This window comes from Cynocephalus volans, chromosome 11 (assembly GCF_027409185.1).
Source record: "Cynocephalus volans isolate mCynVol1 chromosome 11, mCynVol1.pri, whole genome shotgun sequence".
Classification (NCBI taxonomy): Eukaryota; Metazoa; Chordata; class Mammalia; order Dermoptera; family Cynocephalidae; genus Cynocephalus; species Cynocephalus volans.
In genome coordinates, this window is record NC_084470.1 from 125931676 (window position 1) to 125949208 (window position 17533).

The 17533-nt window shown below is 40.1% G+C and overlaps 1 protein-coding gene across 2 annotated transcripts in view; it reads right to left on the minus strand.

Annotated features, from left to right (window-relative positions):
- Positions 1-12779: 12779 nt before the first annotated feature.
- NR5A2 (nuclear receptor subfamily 5 group A member 2) overlaps positions 12780-17533 on the minus strand; it is a 119178-nt gene continuing 114424 nt past the window's right edge. For both annotated transcript variants that reach the window (XM_063115127.1, XM_063115126.1), the window contains one exon: positions 12780-13027. In XM_063115127.1, coding sequence (XP_062971197.1) covers positions 12780-13027 — 248 coding nt within the window. The remainder of the gene's footprint in view (positions 13028-17533) is intronic.

Here is a 17533-nt window from a genome sequence, read left to right on the forward strand (position 1 = left end):
CACCTGCCCCCTGCAAATACCAAAAAATGGCATTGTATTTGCAGATAACCTATGCAACCTTTTCAAATCATCTCTGGATTACTAATACATAATACGAGCACGTGTAAATGCAATGTAAGCAGTTGTTATGCCATATTATGTTTTTTATTTAGGTTACTTTTTATTATTGTATTATTTTTTTCTCTAGTATTTTCCATCTGCAGTTGGTTGAACCTGTGAATACAGAACCAGCAGAACCGACTGTATATTGTCTATGAGGTAATAATTGCAAGGCTTGGTGAGGCCAATTGTATCTGGATCTTAAGTGCAAATGCTATTGCTCACTATAACTTTCAAATAATATAGACATTCATGGTGAGTTGATTGTAAAAAGTCAAATAGGTTTTCAAGTTTTGGACCATAATGGCTTCAAGAATTGTTTCTAAGTCATGTCTTCTTTATCCTAGATAATCACGAATTTATTGATCCAGAAATTATCAGTGAAAGGTACAATTTTAAATAATTAGTTTCTCCTTTAAAGTCAGTATAAGAAAGACAAAGAGGAAAATTTTCCTACAAATCAGGACATATATTCCTTTTTCAAGGTGCAAAAGACCGTTAATATTGCTTTTCAAATTATTTGTGTTAAATAGGCATTAAAACAGGAAAAAAGCAATTAAAATATTTGATTCAATCCAAGAAACATTTTATTGAGCACCTATTAAGAGTAGGGATTGAGTTAAAAGAAACCAAAGCTGTGAGCAAGATTGGGGCCACTGGTGGAAAGCCTGGCTCCTCAAAACTTCTTGGTGGAGGAAATGGGGCATTCAGTAGACTTTTAATTCCCTTTTAGTCCTTTAGATGCGTGTGATGGCCCACGACGCTACTGGGATGTGCGTTTTGTTTGTGCTAGGAGATGTGTGACATGTTCTGTAAGCTTTGTTCTCTCTCTGAAAGCACTGTGATTCATTGGAAAGAAAGCAGGGAGGACGGGAGGGAGGAAAGGAAGGATTACTGCCTGTGGGCATCTGGGCCGGGATCAGGACCACTGCTGTCTAAAGTTCTTGACCACAGACATGTAAATATCCTATTTACCTTCCTCTGTCCAAGGTAAGTACTATCCATGTTTGAAGTTGCCCAAACAAAGACACAAAGCAGGACTCAGCAACCAGGGTCTGAACAAGGTACTAGCTGGTTTGGGTGACACAGTCACCTAATTTAAGGATAGCTGACAGCACAGTGGGAGCAGGTTGTGACAGAGGTGAGAGCCTTCCCTGCTGCCCTCTCCCTCCCCCAGTCTCCATCCCTGGGAGACCCGTGATTTCTCTGGGCTGCTCCCAGATATATGAGTGACAGATGCCCTTTCCCTACATTTGCACAGCCACTGTCACTCCCTTCCCCTACATTACCAACTGAGGCTGAAGGAAGCCTTGCTCACTGGAGCCACTGAAGTCACCTCACCCTCCAGGTCGTCACTGATAAGACAACAGCAGCTATTTTCCATTCCCGTCCTCCTGAGAAATACCCGATGGAGTGACAGAAGGGAGGGCACATGGCTTTATTGTTTGGAGAGTTCAGAAACAAACATGGCTTAATTAATAATGAGTGATTCACTGATTACAAAATAAGCAGGCTTTAGCCTTCCCTATTCCCATGTAATTAAGATGAATTGTGTACAAACACACAAAAACATTTGTAGTCCCAAGTTTCCCCGAAGTCCTTTCTTGAAGACTAAACAATGTACACACAGCCCTGTGCCTCCGACCCTGGCTTGTGTCGTTGTGTAAGTTAGGAGACGTTGTCGCATATCAGATTCTATTTGGGAAAGCTTTCCGCCGTGCTTCAAAAACAGGAAATCGGCATCTTTGTGGATTGTGAATCGAAGTGTGGCTGGAAAACCCCTTCTTTTGACTCATAGCAGCATCTCAGTTCCTGCTGCGCCTCGTGAACCTCAATGCAAGAGGGTTGGAGGGTGCTTCAGTGCAGTATACGTGTCCTCGTTTCACATCCACTCGCAACGCACGGATACCTTATTTAGCGACAAAGTTTTTCACAGAGAGATAATAAAGTGACAGTTTTAATATTACAAATGAAATCACATTTCTTATTGTCACCTGGTTGATCCTCGCTTATGGGCTTTTGCTTTTTCAATGTAACAGCCTCATCACGTTTTTTTTTTTTTTTTAAACATCCCTCCGTGCCTTGAGTGTATACTTTTGCCCCTTCTAGGCCCTTGTCTTCTGGTCCCCCTACTTTCCCTGTCTGTGTATCTCCCTTGGCTTTCTGGCTCTCCCGTCTCATCTCTCAGTAGTTATCTATTATTCAGCCTTTTATGCCTTGTAAGCGGCATCCACATTTAAATATTGCAACTTCCATGAGATTCTCTTTGGCCAAAAACACTTCAGGCACAAATATGCCTGGGTAAGGAGTCTACATTCTAGTGTTGAAAACAAACCAGGTCCTCATCTGGATTTCTTTTATATTAAAACAAAACAAAGCAAAAGCAAACAAAAATAAAACAAACACAAAAAGCAGAAAAGCCTGAGCTATGCTCTTTTTGCTTTTGTGCTTAGTTATGCCAAGCTGATTATTTTTAAAGATGTGGAATAAGCCCATGATAATGGTGTGTTTTATGACCTTTTCTTTTTAAGTGTCTCAACTGAAGTTGAGAAAAGAGAGATTCTTCCCAAAGAGTCAGGCAATGAAATAAAAAAGTAGCTATGGAGTTTAACAACCCATTTCTTCCATGTTTATGTCATCGATTCTATATTAATCCAAAATAAAGTACGTGGCTCAGTGGTTAAAAGCCTGGACTTTGTGGTCAATGGGAGCTGGGTCTGCTTTTGCCACTTACCAGCTATGTGACTTTAGGAAACATGCAATATTGAAGCCATAGTTTTCTCACCTATAGTGTAGCTATAATTATGCCCACCTTGTAGGGTTGCTTGTGAGAATTAGAGGAGATAATTTAATTCGATGAGGGCTCAGCGCTTGCAAAGGCTCGGTCAGTGCTAGCTCGCCTCTTCCTTATTTTTATAAACAACAGTGGGTGGGAGCAGGTGGGTGGCCAGCCCATGACAGGAGATGTACGGACCCTTCTCTCTCCCCCAGGTGGCTGTGCCACTTAACGGCTTCTTTAAGGGAGGTGGAAAGGATGAGTGAGCACTGGCCGGGCATTGCCCAGGAAACTTGGCTGGAATCCAGGCCAAACAATAGTTGCAGGAACATTTGACACTCAAATAACACAAGGCCACACGGCAGGAGCAGGGGGGAAATAAAACCTGTTACAGCAACAGTCAGGGGGATGTAACACGTGTTTCCACACTTATTTATAGAAGCTCATTCTACCTCTATGGCAGAGACCTTTTGGCAGTCGATTTATTTCTGGGGAAAATCTTTTGAACAAAAATTTTTTAAATAGCAAGTACTTATACTAACAGTGTCGATGGCAAGGAAACATGAGCAGAGATGATAAACTCAGAATGTTTTCTCTTCATAAACATTATTGCTTTTGATTTGCACAGTTCCCAATAATTAATGTATATAGGCACTGCTCAAATGATTTTGTGATAAATAAATAGGGAAACTACAAAGTAAACTGAGATATGAGAAAATTAGTGTAGCTCCCTATAGTTACCACATGGTCAGGACTCATGTTTGAGCAAGAGGTGAGGTGGTGGTTATGGCGATGCTTCCTGTTGAGATGAAATAGAAAGAAAGGTTGCGGCCCCCAAGTTCTCATTTACCTAAGACTCAAAGCATGTCTGTGCTGTGGACGTTCCCAAGGCACTGAGCAGTTGACACCTGTTTTAGATGTCTGTGGTTATCACTGAGCTTGTCTGAGCTCTTGTGAGGCAAAGAAAATTTCGGAGGTTTTTTTTTGGTATCATAGTTTTTAGAAACGTATCTATCATCATTGCTTCTTTTCAATCCTCAACAAAATGTTCAGTTGGTGGAATGAATGTTGACCCTGCAGGATGCCTTGGTGTGCACTTTCAGGAAGGCAATACAGCTGAGTGGGTCAGAGCATGAGGCTTGGAATCAGACAGACCTCTGTTGGAACCCTGGAGCACTAACTAGCTGTAGAAGTTTGGGTAAGTTATTTAACCTCTGTAAACTTAGTTATAAGGAAACTGTTGTGAGGATTAAATGATATCATATTTGTATATTAGGGTAAATGCTAAGCTGTTGAAACAAAGACCCCAAAATACAGTGGCTTAAATAAGGGAGCAGTTTATTTCTCTCTCACCTAGGTCTGGTCAGTGGATATTTTCCACCAGATCATTCAGGGACCCAGGTTCCTCCCATCTTGTTGCTCCTCAGTCTCCTGGTCATCTAGATCACTGTTCATACCTGTGGTTCAGCCAGGGAAGGGGATAAGAGCCAAAGTCCAGGGAAAGTGGCTCGTCTCGGCAGTTGGAGAAGACTGAGGAGTTGTGCTCTATCGTTTCGGCACACATTCCATGCCATTGGCCCCATCTTACCCACATGGCCACTGCAAAGAAGGCTGAAAAATGTGGTCTTTAACTGGGTGGCCATAGAAAGAAAGGAGGATGAATTCTGGGGAGAAAATAAACAGGCTGTCATAGTATGTAGTTCATAGTGCTTAGCACACAAATGCTTAAAAACAGATTCTGTTATTTTCATAAATTCTTTGTGGTATGTGTTCTTTTTGTGCATTTCCTCAGCTAGATCATTGCCTGGAACATAATAGATGCTCAATTAATAGTTTTCAAGTGAGAAATATTGGATAAATGGACAAATTGTCTCCTTATTTAAGACATTTTTGTGAATGTCAGGGGTTTCTCTAGCGCAGCTTCTTCGGTTTGCTCTCTTTCGTCAGATGGTGGGTGCAGCTGTGAGGAAGGGCTGGGAGAGCGAGTATCAGCGGCTTTCCTGGATGACCTCATGTAACCACAGGGCATCTTTGACCTGACAGAGGAGCTATGAGTAGGGCACCAGCACTTCCACCAAGATCTGCCTCCCACTATATAGCAAATGTTGGAGAAGGAGTTTTGAATGAACGAATACAACTTTTCAAAAAGTAGACATGTTTTCTTTTTCAAAATGTTAACTATTGACTGTTTGTAAGGATAAATTGGTCTAAAGTGTTTGTCAGGCTGTGATTTTTCTCCTGCAAAATAAATACTGAAGTGAGCTTTACAAACTCATCTCCTTAGACGTTAGGTCTTTGAAGCTGGCTGGATCTGGCCTCTCTGTATCTTACCATTCTAGCAGACTCTGCAGGCACAAGCAAATCTGCCCTGGAGGGGAGAAGTGAGGGAAGAGGTCCGTCCCGAAGTTTTGGACCAGTCCGTTTGTCTGACCATGCTAGAATCTTGGACTTTCAGTTCTGGAGGGTCATTAAATCTTACCCAGCCACCCTTTGTAGGTGTCATATTCCCAACACTATTGCCAAGTCCAGCCTTAGGTGAAACAGTTCCTGGGAGATCACCAGCCTCTACCATACTTGGTACCATTTTTGGACAATTTTGATTGTTAGAGATTTTTTTATTCATGTTATATCAAACTCTTTCCCCCCATAATAGCTACCTATCTTACGCATACAGGTTTCTGCTCTCTACACAGTGCAGTTCTTATGCTTTTGCAGCTCTTTCTTCAGATGGTGTGCAGCGATGCTAAGCCCCTTCCATTAATGGGGTGACGCCATTATCACCGCCTAGTTCTTTGGATTAACAACATGCTCAGGGTGGGAGCTGACATGCAGTCACACATGTGAATCACCTCTGAAGGAAACATGAACTCCGTTTGTGATATTGGGTTGGGGGTGGATGAGCATATGGGATGAGCACTAGATTATCCCAATCTGGGCCCCACTAAGACGTCCATGGCCAAGGTCAAGGAGATAAATAGGAACGATGTGGTCTACAAGTCAGAAAACTTTGATTTTTTCATAGAAATCATGTGCTATGCCTGTTTCAGGGCACATTCAGCTCCTGGCTAAGGCTCCCCAAAATTGATATCAAACTCACAGATATGGCAGCCTGCCCCCAGGCAAAAAACAAAGTCAAATGTTGGTGAAAATGGAAGTGAGGTTTTATTCAGGAATATTGGCGACCTGAAGAGAGACATCAGGTTAACCCATCTCCCCAGTAAACCTGAAAGAGAGTGGCCAGGCTACAGCCATCTCAAAGACTCAGCTTTTCTGAGGGTTTTTATTTTTTATTTTTATTTTAATTTATAAATATACAATGTAGTTGATTTTCATGTCCCTTCACCAATTCCTCTTTCCCCCCTCCCTGTCCCTCCTCCCCTGAATATCTGTTCACTTGTCTTAACAAGTTACTGAGGGGCTTTTAAAGAGGGGGGTGAGGGAGTGGAACGTGGGAAATGAAAAGCGGGGGGTGGGCACGTGAGTCGCGAGGGCTTCATGCAAGGTCTCGGGTGCAAGGTCGCACCAAGGCTCTGCCTTGTTTCTGGTCCCATCCTTATCTCCAGGTCTGGGTAGTACATGTGAGTCTGCAGCTCCAGGCTGGCTGGAGAACAACTTTACTTTCATGTAAATAATGTCATCTTGCCCCATAACCAAGGTTCAGAATATCAAATAACCATGGGAAAAGAGGGAACTCAGAGAAAAGCGTGCCAAGAAAAAAACTGTGTCTTTTTAAAACCTTTTACAGCCCATGTGGTTTTAGGTCCCAACATGGCATCAGTCCTGTTCACTCCAACATGCCTGCTCTATGCCAGGCCCCAAGCCAGTGGCTTAGAAATAACGGAGTCCCTGCCCTTGCCCTTATGCTCACAGTTTAGAGAAGCAATGCTGGGAAACAAACACGAGGAGACCAGAGAGTAGTTCACCTCAGAGGTCTGGGGCCCAGAAGATGGGGGTGTGCTACATGGGGAGGGGCAGCCAGGAAGGCATCTCTGAGTCTGGCTGGAGTCTGGCTGGAGTCTGCTGGGCCCTGGGGAACAGCACAGAAGCAGGAAAGAGTGGGCTGTGCTTAGGGCAGCAAGTAGTTTGGCGTGGTTGGTGCATGGGCGGGCATGCAGGGGTCTGGAAAAGGAGGCGGGGAAGGCTGTGTCAGGAAAGGCCTTGCTGCCATGTTGGAGGGGGTGAACTTTTCCCCAAAGATACCAGGCATCAGAGGACTGTAAACGAAGGAACGACATGATCAGCTCTGGGGTAGGAAGACTGCACTGGCCGCTGTTCAGAGTGAGATTTGGAGTGGGTTGAGATTGGTGGCGGGAGACCAGCCCGGAGCCTACTGCATAACTGCAGGCAAGAAATGCCAACGCCTTATCTAACGCTGCAGGGAAGGAGGGAGAGGAGCCAAAGGACGGTAGAGCAAAGTAGGAAAAGTAACTGGTGGGACTCGGATACTGAGGCCACGTGGGAAGAGGGAGAGGTGCGGGCAGAAAAACCTGGGGGGGTCCCTGACTGGGAAAGGCCTGAGCTGGCGGGGAATCTGGAAGGGGCTTCGATTCCTGTCGCCAAAGTGCTGGCGGGCCCTGACCCAGTCACAGCTCACTGGACTGGGCTTCACCCTCACAAAGGTGGGGTGTCTGAGCCCACCCAGTACAGGCGAGACAAGGAAGTGGGCGTGCTCCTTAAGGTTGGAGAGTTAGACACAAATCAGGTGTCCGCTCCTTGTCTCCTTGGGAGCATGTCTCGCATCTCTCCTTGGCTCTTTCTGACGTGGCCCTAAGGGCAGTCCCAGATCTGACCAAGTGTCCTAGGGAGCCCGGACGAGATTCCACAATACCTCCTGGGGCAGCTCAGGAGTGGAGCACAGAGGGCCCGGCATTCTCCAGCCTACAAGAGTAGTGTAGCCGGTAGTTTAGTTTTAGACTCGTTGCAGGGGTACTCAGCAATTAGTCTAATTTCACCCCCTTTGCCCCTTTCCCTCTTTTCTAACAACAAACATACAATGTTTCACAGATTGGTTCTTAGCTTTTCTACAAACAAAATCCCAATCACAGCCTGATATCAGTCACTGGATTATTAATTTCTAACTTAACATAAGACAAATGCCTTTGTGAAGCAGTTAAAGTACTGCAAGAATATTTATTTTGAGTGACTCAACTATACACTTCCTGTTCAGCGTTAAGGAAAATTGGTCTTTATTATTCCAGGAAAATGTCAAGATCACTAAGTATTGTAGCATTTTGACCTGTGTTGTGTTGAACAAACTCTCCATATGTTTTTCATAAAAATATACATCAGAGATGGCTTCAAACTGAATGTCAAACTTAGTTAAAGGTACAAACCTCATCAAAGTTATTTTGAATATCAGATATAACAATCAAATGCACACCAGCATGGGCCATTTTTTTTCTTCGGGCTGCCTCACGCTGATGGATTTAGCAACTTTCTGAGTGTTATTCTATGTGGTGGAAGGTAGGCGTCTGCTCCCGCCAGAATGACCTCTGACAGTTGCCAGGTTGGGCTTGAAAGAAAGCAATTTCAAAAAATGTATATAACCACTTAGAATAAAAAAAACACCTTTCTGTGTTCTTCATCTTGCTTGAACTGTGATTACCTGGGCGTATACATACGTAAAAATGTATCAAACTGTACACTTTTCTGTATGTCAGTTATAGTTCAATTAAATAGAAATATGTATTTTTTCATATTTCATGCGATGTCAGCCAGAATTCTTTTCTTTTTTTTTATGTTTTAGGCGGCCGGCCGGTACAGGTATCCAACACTGGACCTTGGTGTTGTTACCGGCACCATGTACTAAACAATTGAGCTAACCGGCCAGCCCTCAGTAAGAGTAATTTAAAAAGTTCTTCCTAGTTAGAGGTTGACAAGGGAGATGTGTTTTGTAGACCACTATTTAGTTGCTTAAAAATCTTAGTTCCATAATCTCCTAGACTCTCAGTGCAGTGCTTGGAGTCTGACTCCTTGCTCTCTTTTTCTAGGACCCTAACAAAAATCTGTGTCTACTTGGTAGAACACTAAGGCCGTCTGCTTATCTTGGCCCAAGGTTGGGATAGGAAGGGTGCAATGGGACAGAGGGAAGGCTAGACCGCAATGTTTTACAAACACTGTTAAGTGTTTTGTGGCTCTTGCACTGTTTTGTAACAGAAACTTTATTCCTTTCCAAAATGTAGTTATTTTGTTGCTTTAAACATCTCCAAAGGTTTGGTGGTACTGAAGAAGGCTAATTCCTAGAACATGAGCATCTTACTTTATAGGATTAAACTCCAGAAAGTGTTAAAGCTTTTGTTTGAATGATTGATAAATATTTGTATACTTCATGGCAACCTGATGCCTGATTTTCTGAATCTTTTCCTTTTGAAGCAAATCCTAAGCATCATCCTGGTTTAGAGACAGACTGGTGTCGTGTTTAACAGCATTGATCCTAGAGTCAGACCGCCTGGGTTCTCTGACGAGCGCATCACTTTGTGCAAGGAACTTTAAGACAAGGATAATAATCCTCATGGAGCCGAGCTGTTTAGAGGATCAAGTGAATGAATAACACACTTGGGGAAGTTATTGGGCATCATAAGACCTTTAAAAGACTTAGCTACTGTTAAGATTTTTTTTCCAGTTGTTTATAACAGTAAATGAGATGAAATGCTTTATTTCACATGTAGAGATAAGACACACAGATTGAGTTTAATGCTTCAGATATCCAATGACGGACAATAGATCAGTCCAGAAAATATCTAGAGAGAAAAAAGTATCTATCCTTGTGGAATCCTTTTGATTCCATTACAAGTCAAGTATCTTAATTACATAGAAGCTTTAGTATCCAACAGAATGAGGACGACATAAAAACTTTAAAAAATCATCAGGCTGGGCATAGCAATATTTATTGAAATACTGAAAAAAAATTCCATTTTGTTGAGAAATTCCTGGCAAGAACTGACATGACAATATGTATTTCACTGATACAGTAAGAAAACGTCAACAAAGAACTGACTTCACACTCTAAGCATTGCACGGATTCAAATCCAAGGCAGCTGCAGAAGATCTGAAATACCAATCGCCAGACGCTACGGATTGTCTGTTTACAAACACAGACCAACTATAATAAACCGAGCTAAGCCAAAAACCTTTACATTTGAGTCTGCTTTTACTAACAGGTCCTGTAATTGGTAAGGCAGTTGCTCAGTACATGTCTGGTTACAAACTGGTTAACAGTTAACGTTAGAGAAATTCTACTTGCCAACTTTGAATGGGCCACCGAGGCGGGTTGTGGTACATTCTCACTTGTCAGCTTCTGTTGTTGTCATCACCATTGTGTTTCCTGTCTTTCTGACCGTTCTGATGGTGTAATCTACTAGGGTGACGACATTGATTTGACATTTTTTTAGGTTTAACACTCAGTAGGGAGCACTGTATATTTAACATAAAAGAACTTGGGTTTTAAGATCAATGTATTTGAATTTTTTGCAATGTTAAAGAATCTCCAAATAACTATCTTCCAGATCTCATAATAAAGTCTCCACCCATGTCACACATACATGATGGAACCATTTCATTAACTATTGTCACCACCGTTGCTCTCCATGTGTCATCTAGCTAACTTGGTCTGTCACTGGGGAGAGCTACGGCGCTGCCCTTCTCTTTAACGCTTTGGATATGAGCTCTGATCAGTGATTTTTCACTGTCCTTGGAACCATGAAGATAACACAGGTGTGATTGAGACTCTGCGTGAGCTGATGCCCTGCTTAGCTCATGTGTCCCCTTCATGTGGACGAGTATGAGAGGGGATTAATAAAAGTAATAAAATAATCCTCTTTGTACGCACAGAAGTAATAACTAATATCTTTGGTATACAACTTACAATGCTTGGAAAGGAAAACCAAGTAAGACTCCACCTTGTTAAATTTACTTGAAAACAGAGGAGGCTACAAGTCACATAATTTACAATACATATTAAATAAACTACAGTTAAGAATTATGAAGATTTACAGACATTTAATCAAGTGAATGATTTTAATTCATTAAGACCCTTCTATGTCCCTGAACTATGTTCCACTAACTTGAAGACATGCTACGGTAAACACATATATTTGGTTTCTTCAGTCTTGGCTATATCTTATACAAAGGTGAAACCAAGAAATAATAAATTAGCATCATAATTGTCTACAGTTGAAACTATGATATACAATATAAATAAACTATTCAAAAGCCAGAAACATGAAAAAATTAAGGGACTAGGAGATACTTTTATTTATTTTTTTTACAGTTTCTACAAGTGATTGTGCTGCTGATAATCTCAAAAAATTAAAGTCTAAATGAGATTTCTGTTTTTGATTTTAGTGTCTCACGACATACAATAATTAAGTACTGTTAAAAATAATTACCAATCAGAAAAATAACATTAAGGAAATTACTGCTTTTGCTATTTTTGTAATATCACAGTTCCTCCCACCCCCCCAGGACCTAAAGAATGTAAACACTATATTTGATTTGACTTTAAAGTATTAATACTTTATTTTAAACAAATGTTGATCTATATCTGCACAGCTACCTTTTAGAATTGTGAAATAAGGCAAGACTCTCATACCTGTGATGTCACATGTCAATAATACTGATAGTGTCATTTGGAGAGTTAGCAATTCTCTTTTCTCCAATATTTGTTCTACAGCCGACTTTGGTCTACGACTCAGAAAGGTCTGTATCACTCTCTTCTTTTCCCCTTTGGGGAAGACTGAATTACTTTAGTGTCTTTCCAGGCCATATTTAAAAATCACCGTTTCCATCCCAAGTTTAAGTAGGGGACATTCAATTCGATAAGAATGCACCTTGAGCCGATCAATTTATCAGCTCATTTTTGCTTTTCTTTTTGCGTAGCTTAACATGCTTCAATTTTGTTTTCAACTACATTTGACACCCCAGCAAAATATGTTTAATGTTTTATTTTTAAATGAACTACAAACTGTGATGACTAAAAAGACAAATGTTTCCTAATAAGCCTATTGGCCAGAAATTTTTATGAAACCCAACAATGCTAAAGCCACATTTCAGCAACAGTAGCAGAAATTAGGTTTAACTTGCTTAAGCTATCAAGCACTTGCTTTAAAAGTTTGTAGTCATTTCCCTTAATATTAATTAATGTCTATATAAGATAGAAGAGGGATACTGCCTGCTTTTCTTTTTAACATCATGAACGCATGACAAAACAAACTTCAGAACATATTTAAAATGGTGAGCTAACATATTAATAGACTGTTCTTATTAGCTGTTTGCAGGTCTAAGACACAGACATTCAAAATTAGGCTTTTCATGATTTGGTGGAGCTACTACTGAGTGTGGCTGAACACAGGTCCTTAGTTCAGATTCTGTGATCCCAGGGCAGAAGGTACTGGGCCCTTCAAAGGAAGAGGAAAGGGCTATTGTAGGTACAGCTGATGCATTCTTGAGAATGTTTCAGTTCAGCTTTACCATGGAGGAATTCTGTAAGTTCGAATCCCCCACTGTGTAAGCCTAATTAATAACAGATTGGTTCCTAAATTTCTTCATAGCGGAGATCAGTTTCAATATACAAGAAATGTTCTGTCCATTTTTCTTCTGATATAGTGTTGGTATCCATCTGTGGGTTCAATCCACTCCATTACGATATCTTTTACATGGAATCCTTTGGGGATGTGAAGCCTTTGATTCACAGTTTGCAATACAAATACCCTGATACATCATTTATTTGCTATTAAGTATTTGATTATTATGCCTTTCTAAATTCAACATCTTTAAACCAAGTTTTTAATTAGTGTTCCTTGGAGCAGTTCAGAGTATTTTTTTTTTTCTTCCTGTTTTTCTTCCCTCTCCCCCTCCCCCCCAAATCTCTTTTTGTTTTGAAAGCCAAGCTCCCAGGGGTTGTAACTTATGCTCTTTTTGCATGCAACATTTCAATGAGAAGGTTATTATAGGGCACATCGCCGTTCAGGTGCTTGTAGTAGAGGTATTCTTCAGCCTGCATGCTGATGGCCCGGATTTCGGGTAGTCGAAGAAGTAGCTGCCCAAATTTCTCTGTTTGCTGAGGGTAGTTGCACATTGTGTAGTCCAGCAGGGCGGCATTAACTTGTTCTTGGACACCTTCTACCAGCTGGAAGTTCTCAAGGTTTTTGACATCTGCATTTAAAAAAAAAGAAGAAAAGCAACAACATTTCATTGGCATTTTCATTTCTGTTTACTAAAGCAGTGTGTTCAATTAATGGATGTATTTTTCTCTTGACATAAAGCATACTTTATATACTGCTGAATATTCAGTAAGCCCCACTCACCAAGCTTCCTGGGAAAATGATCACAAAAGAGCTTTAGAAGAATGTCTTGTTGAAATTCTGCATATACCTCAAATCAATTAGACACCGATGGATTTTGAGCAAGGTCAACTCTTTTCATATCTTACAAAAGGAAAGGTTTGAGGATTCCTAAAGTAGAAGGATCATAATATATTGCCAGCAAATGAGTCCCTAGAGAAAGACCTATCTTAACCCAGTATATTACACAATTCATATAATTCTGTATTAATTTTTCTGACCCAAGGTGAAATCTGTGTCCAGGGTATGATGTAGTTAATTCTAATAAAAAGTGACAGGGTTCTTGTTTCTGTTTGACATTTTCTAAATGATTCTGAAAGCCTTTGACTTGTCTAGCCTATGCTAATGAACCATCTGGTACACTCCAGTGACTGCCAATGGAATATTCGCTACTGGGAACTCTCTAAAATATATATCTTGGTGACTAATGATCTTTATCAAATGAAAGCCTTGTCCTTTAGGCAGAATACAAGCCGGGATGGTCAGTGCCCTTTAACCTGAATGTGGTTTCTAAAGTCAGGTATTTTGCTTTCTTTCTTTCTTCTGGTCCTGGGTCACTCATATACAGAGTATGGACCCAGGCAATTCATTCTGCCTAACTGCTGGTGATCATCCAGTTGTTTTAAGACATCTGCCCCAGAGGTCCTTATAAATATTGAATAAGAGAAACACAGAATCAAAAAAGACAGACATACAAACGCACACACAGACAATGGGCAAGGGAAAAGGGTGTGTTTGAATTTCTCTTCTGGAGTTTATTTATGCTAACTGTACAACTTTTATACAATGTGTATATAGAAGCCCCTGGAAAAAATATACAGATATGTGTGTATGTTTACATACACCCAGGTTCAGAAAGTAAACAGACGCAGCCACCTTCCCCCCCTTTATTTTCTAATTGGACAAAAATAGATTAAGAATGAGATTCTGAAAAAAGCCATGTAATGCTGTGAGTAAAATGTTAAACATACTAAGCTCAGTTAATGGTTACTATAGCAACTCACATCCAGTATTTTTGGCACTGTATACTATTAAACTTGGCTTATACACATATCCATGTCCATTTGGTTATTTCTAAGTGGTTTTACAATAAGATTGCCTTACATTTGCTGTTAAAATGTGTTCAGGATGATTTCAGTGTTTGCACTTGGGCCACAACTTTGCATTAAACATGCTCCCCCCTTTTATCGCCAAGTCTCTGATCCAAATTAAAAACAGTGAGGAATTAGTACTGAAACAGATATGTTGTGTAAGAGTTGGATACCACATCTATTTAATGTGAGATGTGAGGCTCAAACATATTCGATTATTTATTAATGAGCCCTACAAACAGACAAACGCTACACTATTTAGAGCTCTGCATCTTCTCGTGGTTATTTACATGTCTGCCAAGTTGGTGTTCACTTAATATTTTACAGTTAATAAAGCATTTTCCACCTATATTATTTGAAATATTTTTTAAAAAATTAAATTACTTATAAATATGGCTGTGAATCCAGAGTTAAGCTTGATTCAAAATCACAAAATGTAAACAATCAGAAATACCTTCAATATGTTGTACGTGACAGAAAAATCTCCATCAATGTTGTGTTACAGTGATTTAAACAAACTATAAAAAATGTTTGAAACAGTATTACCTTATGCTATGGTGAAAGTCTCAAGAGCAAGAGAAGCTAACAATAGTCATAGAGATTAACAGGCAGGATGTAGGAATTTGCACAGTGCAAAGTGTAAGATAAATGAAAAACAGTCTTTTTAGAACATTGCTTTTGAAACATCCTTTTTTTGAGAACTAGGTTTAACATTCTGTGATGTATTATGCCATTACATTAAGGAAAAAAAGAAAAAAGAAAAACACTACTAACAAACATAGAACAAAGGATAGATCACACATCTGGTTTATTCACTTACTATTACTACAGAATGGTCAATATAAAATCTTCTATCAGCAGTCAGTGGATAATTTCTATGAATACTGGCTCAAATTGGCACCTTTCTCCCGAAAGTTTGAAAATATATGCAGTTTTCTTTCTGGCAGGAAAATATACAGGTTTCCCATACTTTAGTCAAATACACAATTTTTTTTTTTTTTTTTTTGGCTGGCTGGCACGGGGATCCGAACCCTTGACCTTGGTGCTATCAGCACCACGTTCTACCGAGTGAGTGAGCTAACTGGCCAGTCCCTCAATTCTTTTCCCTAAAGCTCATCAGAGGTGAATTCACACGACCGAATTTATTATCCCATTAAGCTATTTTAATGAATGTATCATTAAATATAACAAAATTTATGCTGCTAATTGCCCCAATGTTACTTACTTACTGAATGTCTACTTTGTCTCTGGGTCTGTCAGGTGGCAATGATCCTGATATTTAAGCTATAAGGTTAAAAAATGGTAAGGAAAAAAAGAACACATTTTGCTTAACCTACTCTCATTTATTGGCCAAGTAGTTGCTGGCTCATTGATCTGCCATCGGCCTCTGTGTGGCGTCTGTTTAACTGTCCCTTTCCCTGTGTAGACTGTAAACTCCTCAGGGGCAGGACTGCACGTTAGTCACGACATCCCTGGAGAATACACCAGTTAGTGTTTGTTTGTTTCACATTGTTGGTGTATTTGTTCAAGATTAATATAATTGTGAAATGCACTGTTACATTATCTTATAAGCCTTTCTTTTTCTAATTAGAAACTCATTTTTAAAAATTTAAGTATACAATAGATCTCTCCTTGAAATAAAATATTTTAAATGTAACAGTGTTTTCTATTTAAACAATCCTATGGTGAATACTTTTGTGATCTGAATAATCAAGTCTTAATTTGCATGTTTTGCAAACGAAGATTTTCACTGGCCAGTTTTTCTTTAAGGGAAATGTGCCTAAATTCTCATTTGGGTTGGAATCCGTCCTAGGGATCCTGAGTCTCTGAGCCTGACAGCTAGACCTTGTTTTTTCCACTGTAGTGGAGATAGTCCACAAGGACCTAAAAACCATGGAAAAGGTAAATGCTAAAATAAAGAGGATATCACCTTCCAGACTTGGAATTTTCTCCCTTTTATGTGGTTCACTTGTACAAGGGGTCTTCAAAAAGTCCATGGAAGGATTCATATTATCTGTTAATTCAATTTTCCACAAACTTTTGAATTACCCTCATTTTTACTTTTTAGGAAGATTCCAGAAGCTTAAGCGTGTTCCCGCAATACTCATGGAATTAGTTTTTATGCAAATTAATGCCCTTTCATGAAAATTTAAACTTGAATTCCATTTAAACAGAAATTGAAAATCTTAACCATTTTCTCTGGGATGTTCTTTCTATAAGTCAAGCCCTATTCCACATTAATGAATGAATGACAGTTGGCCTACTTGGGAGTCTTAACTCATCCATAGCAGGAGACTGTAACACCAGAAATTCACAAATGAGTTGATATTAAATTACATAAGAAAAAAATTTGGACAAATAATTACATGTTATGAAGTTCTCAGAAATGTATGTTTTTGAGATTGGCTGTTTGGTACCCATATATAGCATGGCACCACATCTGGATTTTAGCAAGAGGCCCCCAGCTGGAGGAAGAGAGACTGATGTTGAGACCAAATTCCCACCAGCTCTTCTGTGGCATTTTATGCCGGATGTCAAAGTCTCCTGCATTTGGCACTCTGTGTGCTCCTTTGAAATTTATATATGCTTCATTTTAATACAATTTAAAAACACTAGTTAATGAACCCTATCATTACAAATTCTGAGTTGGAAATTGTATATGTAAACAGAGGCATCCCCAACCCTTTCTCGATCGCCTTTAAATTTTGATGACTGGCAAGAGCATTTTGTGCTTCTCCTCTAAGTATCAATCTCTTATCATCTATTCTACTTTATTCACTCAGGGACTAATTACCAACTTTTATATGAAGCAGCATTAGGATAAGCTCACAGTGGGGTGCTCAGATTTTTTCCATCCTCATTGGAAAGTAAACCCTTAGGTCTTCTTGAATATATTACAGCGCTGACTTTTCAGACACAGCATTCGGGCTCTCTGTGAAGATGAAGACGACTTATCCCTGCCTCCCTGGTAACTGCCACAGCGGCGCAGACTGTAAACCTCCCTGTTTAACACACTTTTTCTGAGATGGGTCTTTGACTGAGCAAGGGGACTGGGGGGGGGCATCAGTGTGCTGAAACGGAGTGTGTTGTCTTTTGCTGAGAAGATAATTAGCTTTGTTAATCTTCCACAGGTGGGGGAAAAAATCTCATTTTTAAAAAGACATAAAGGTGGGAAGAAGAGGTACTATGTTGCACCTAGAGAATATTTCTTTTCCTTGAGGCTTTTG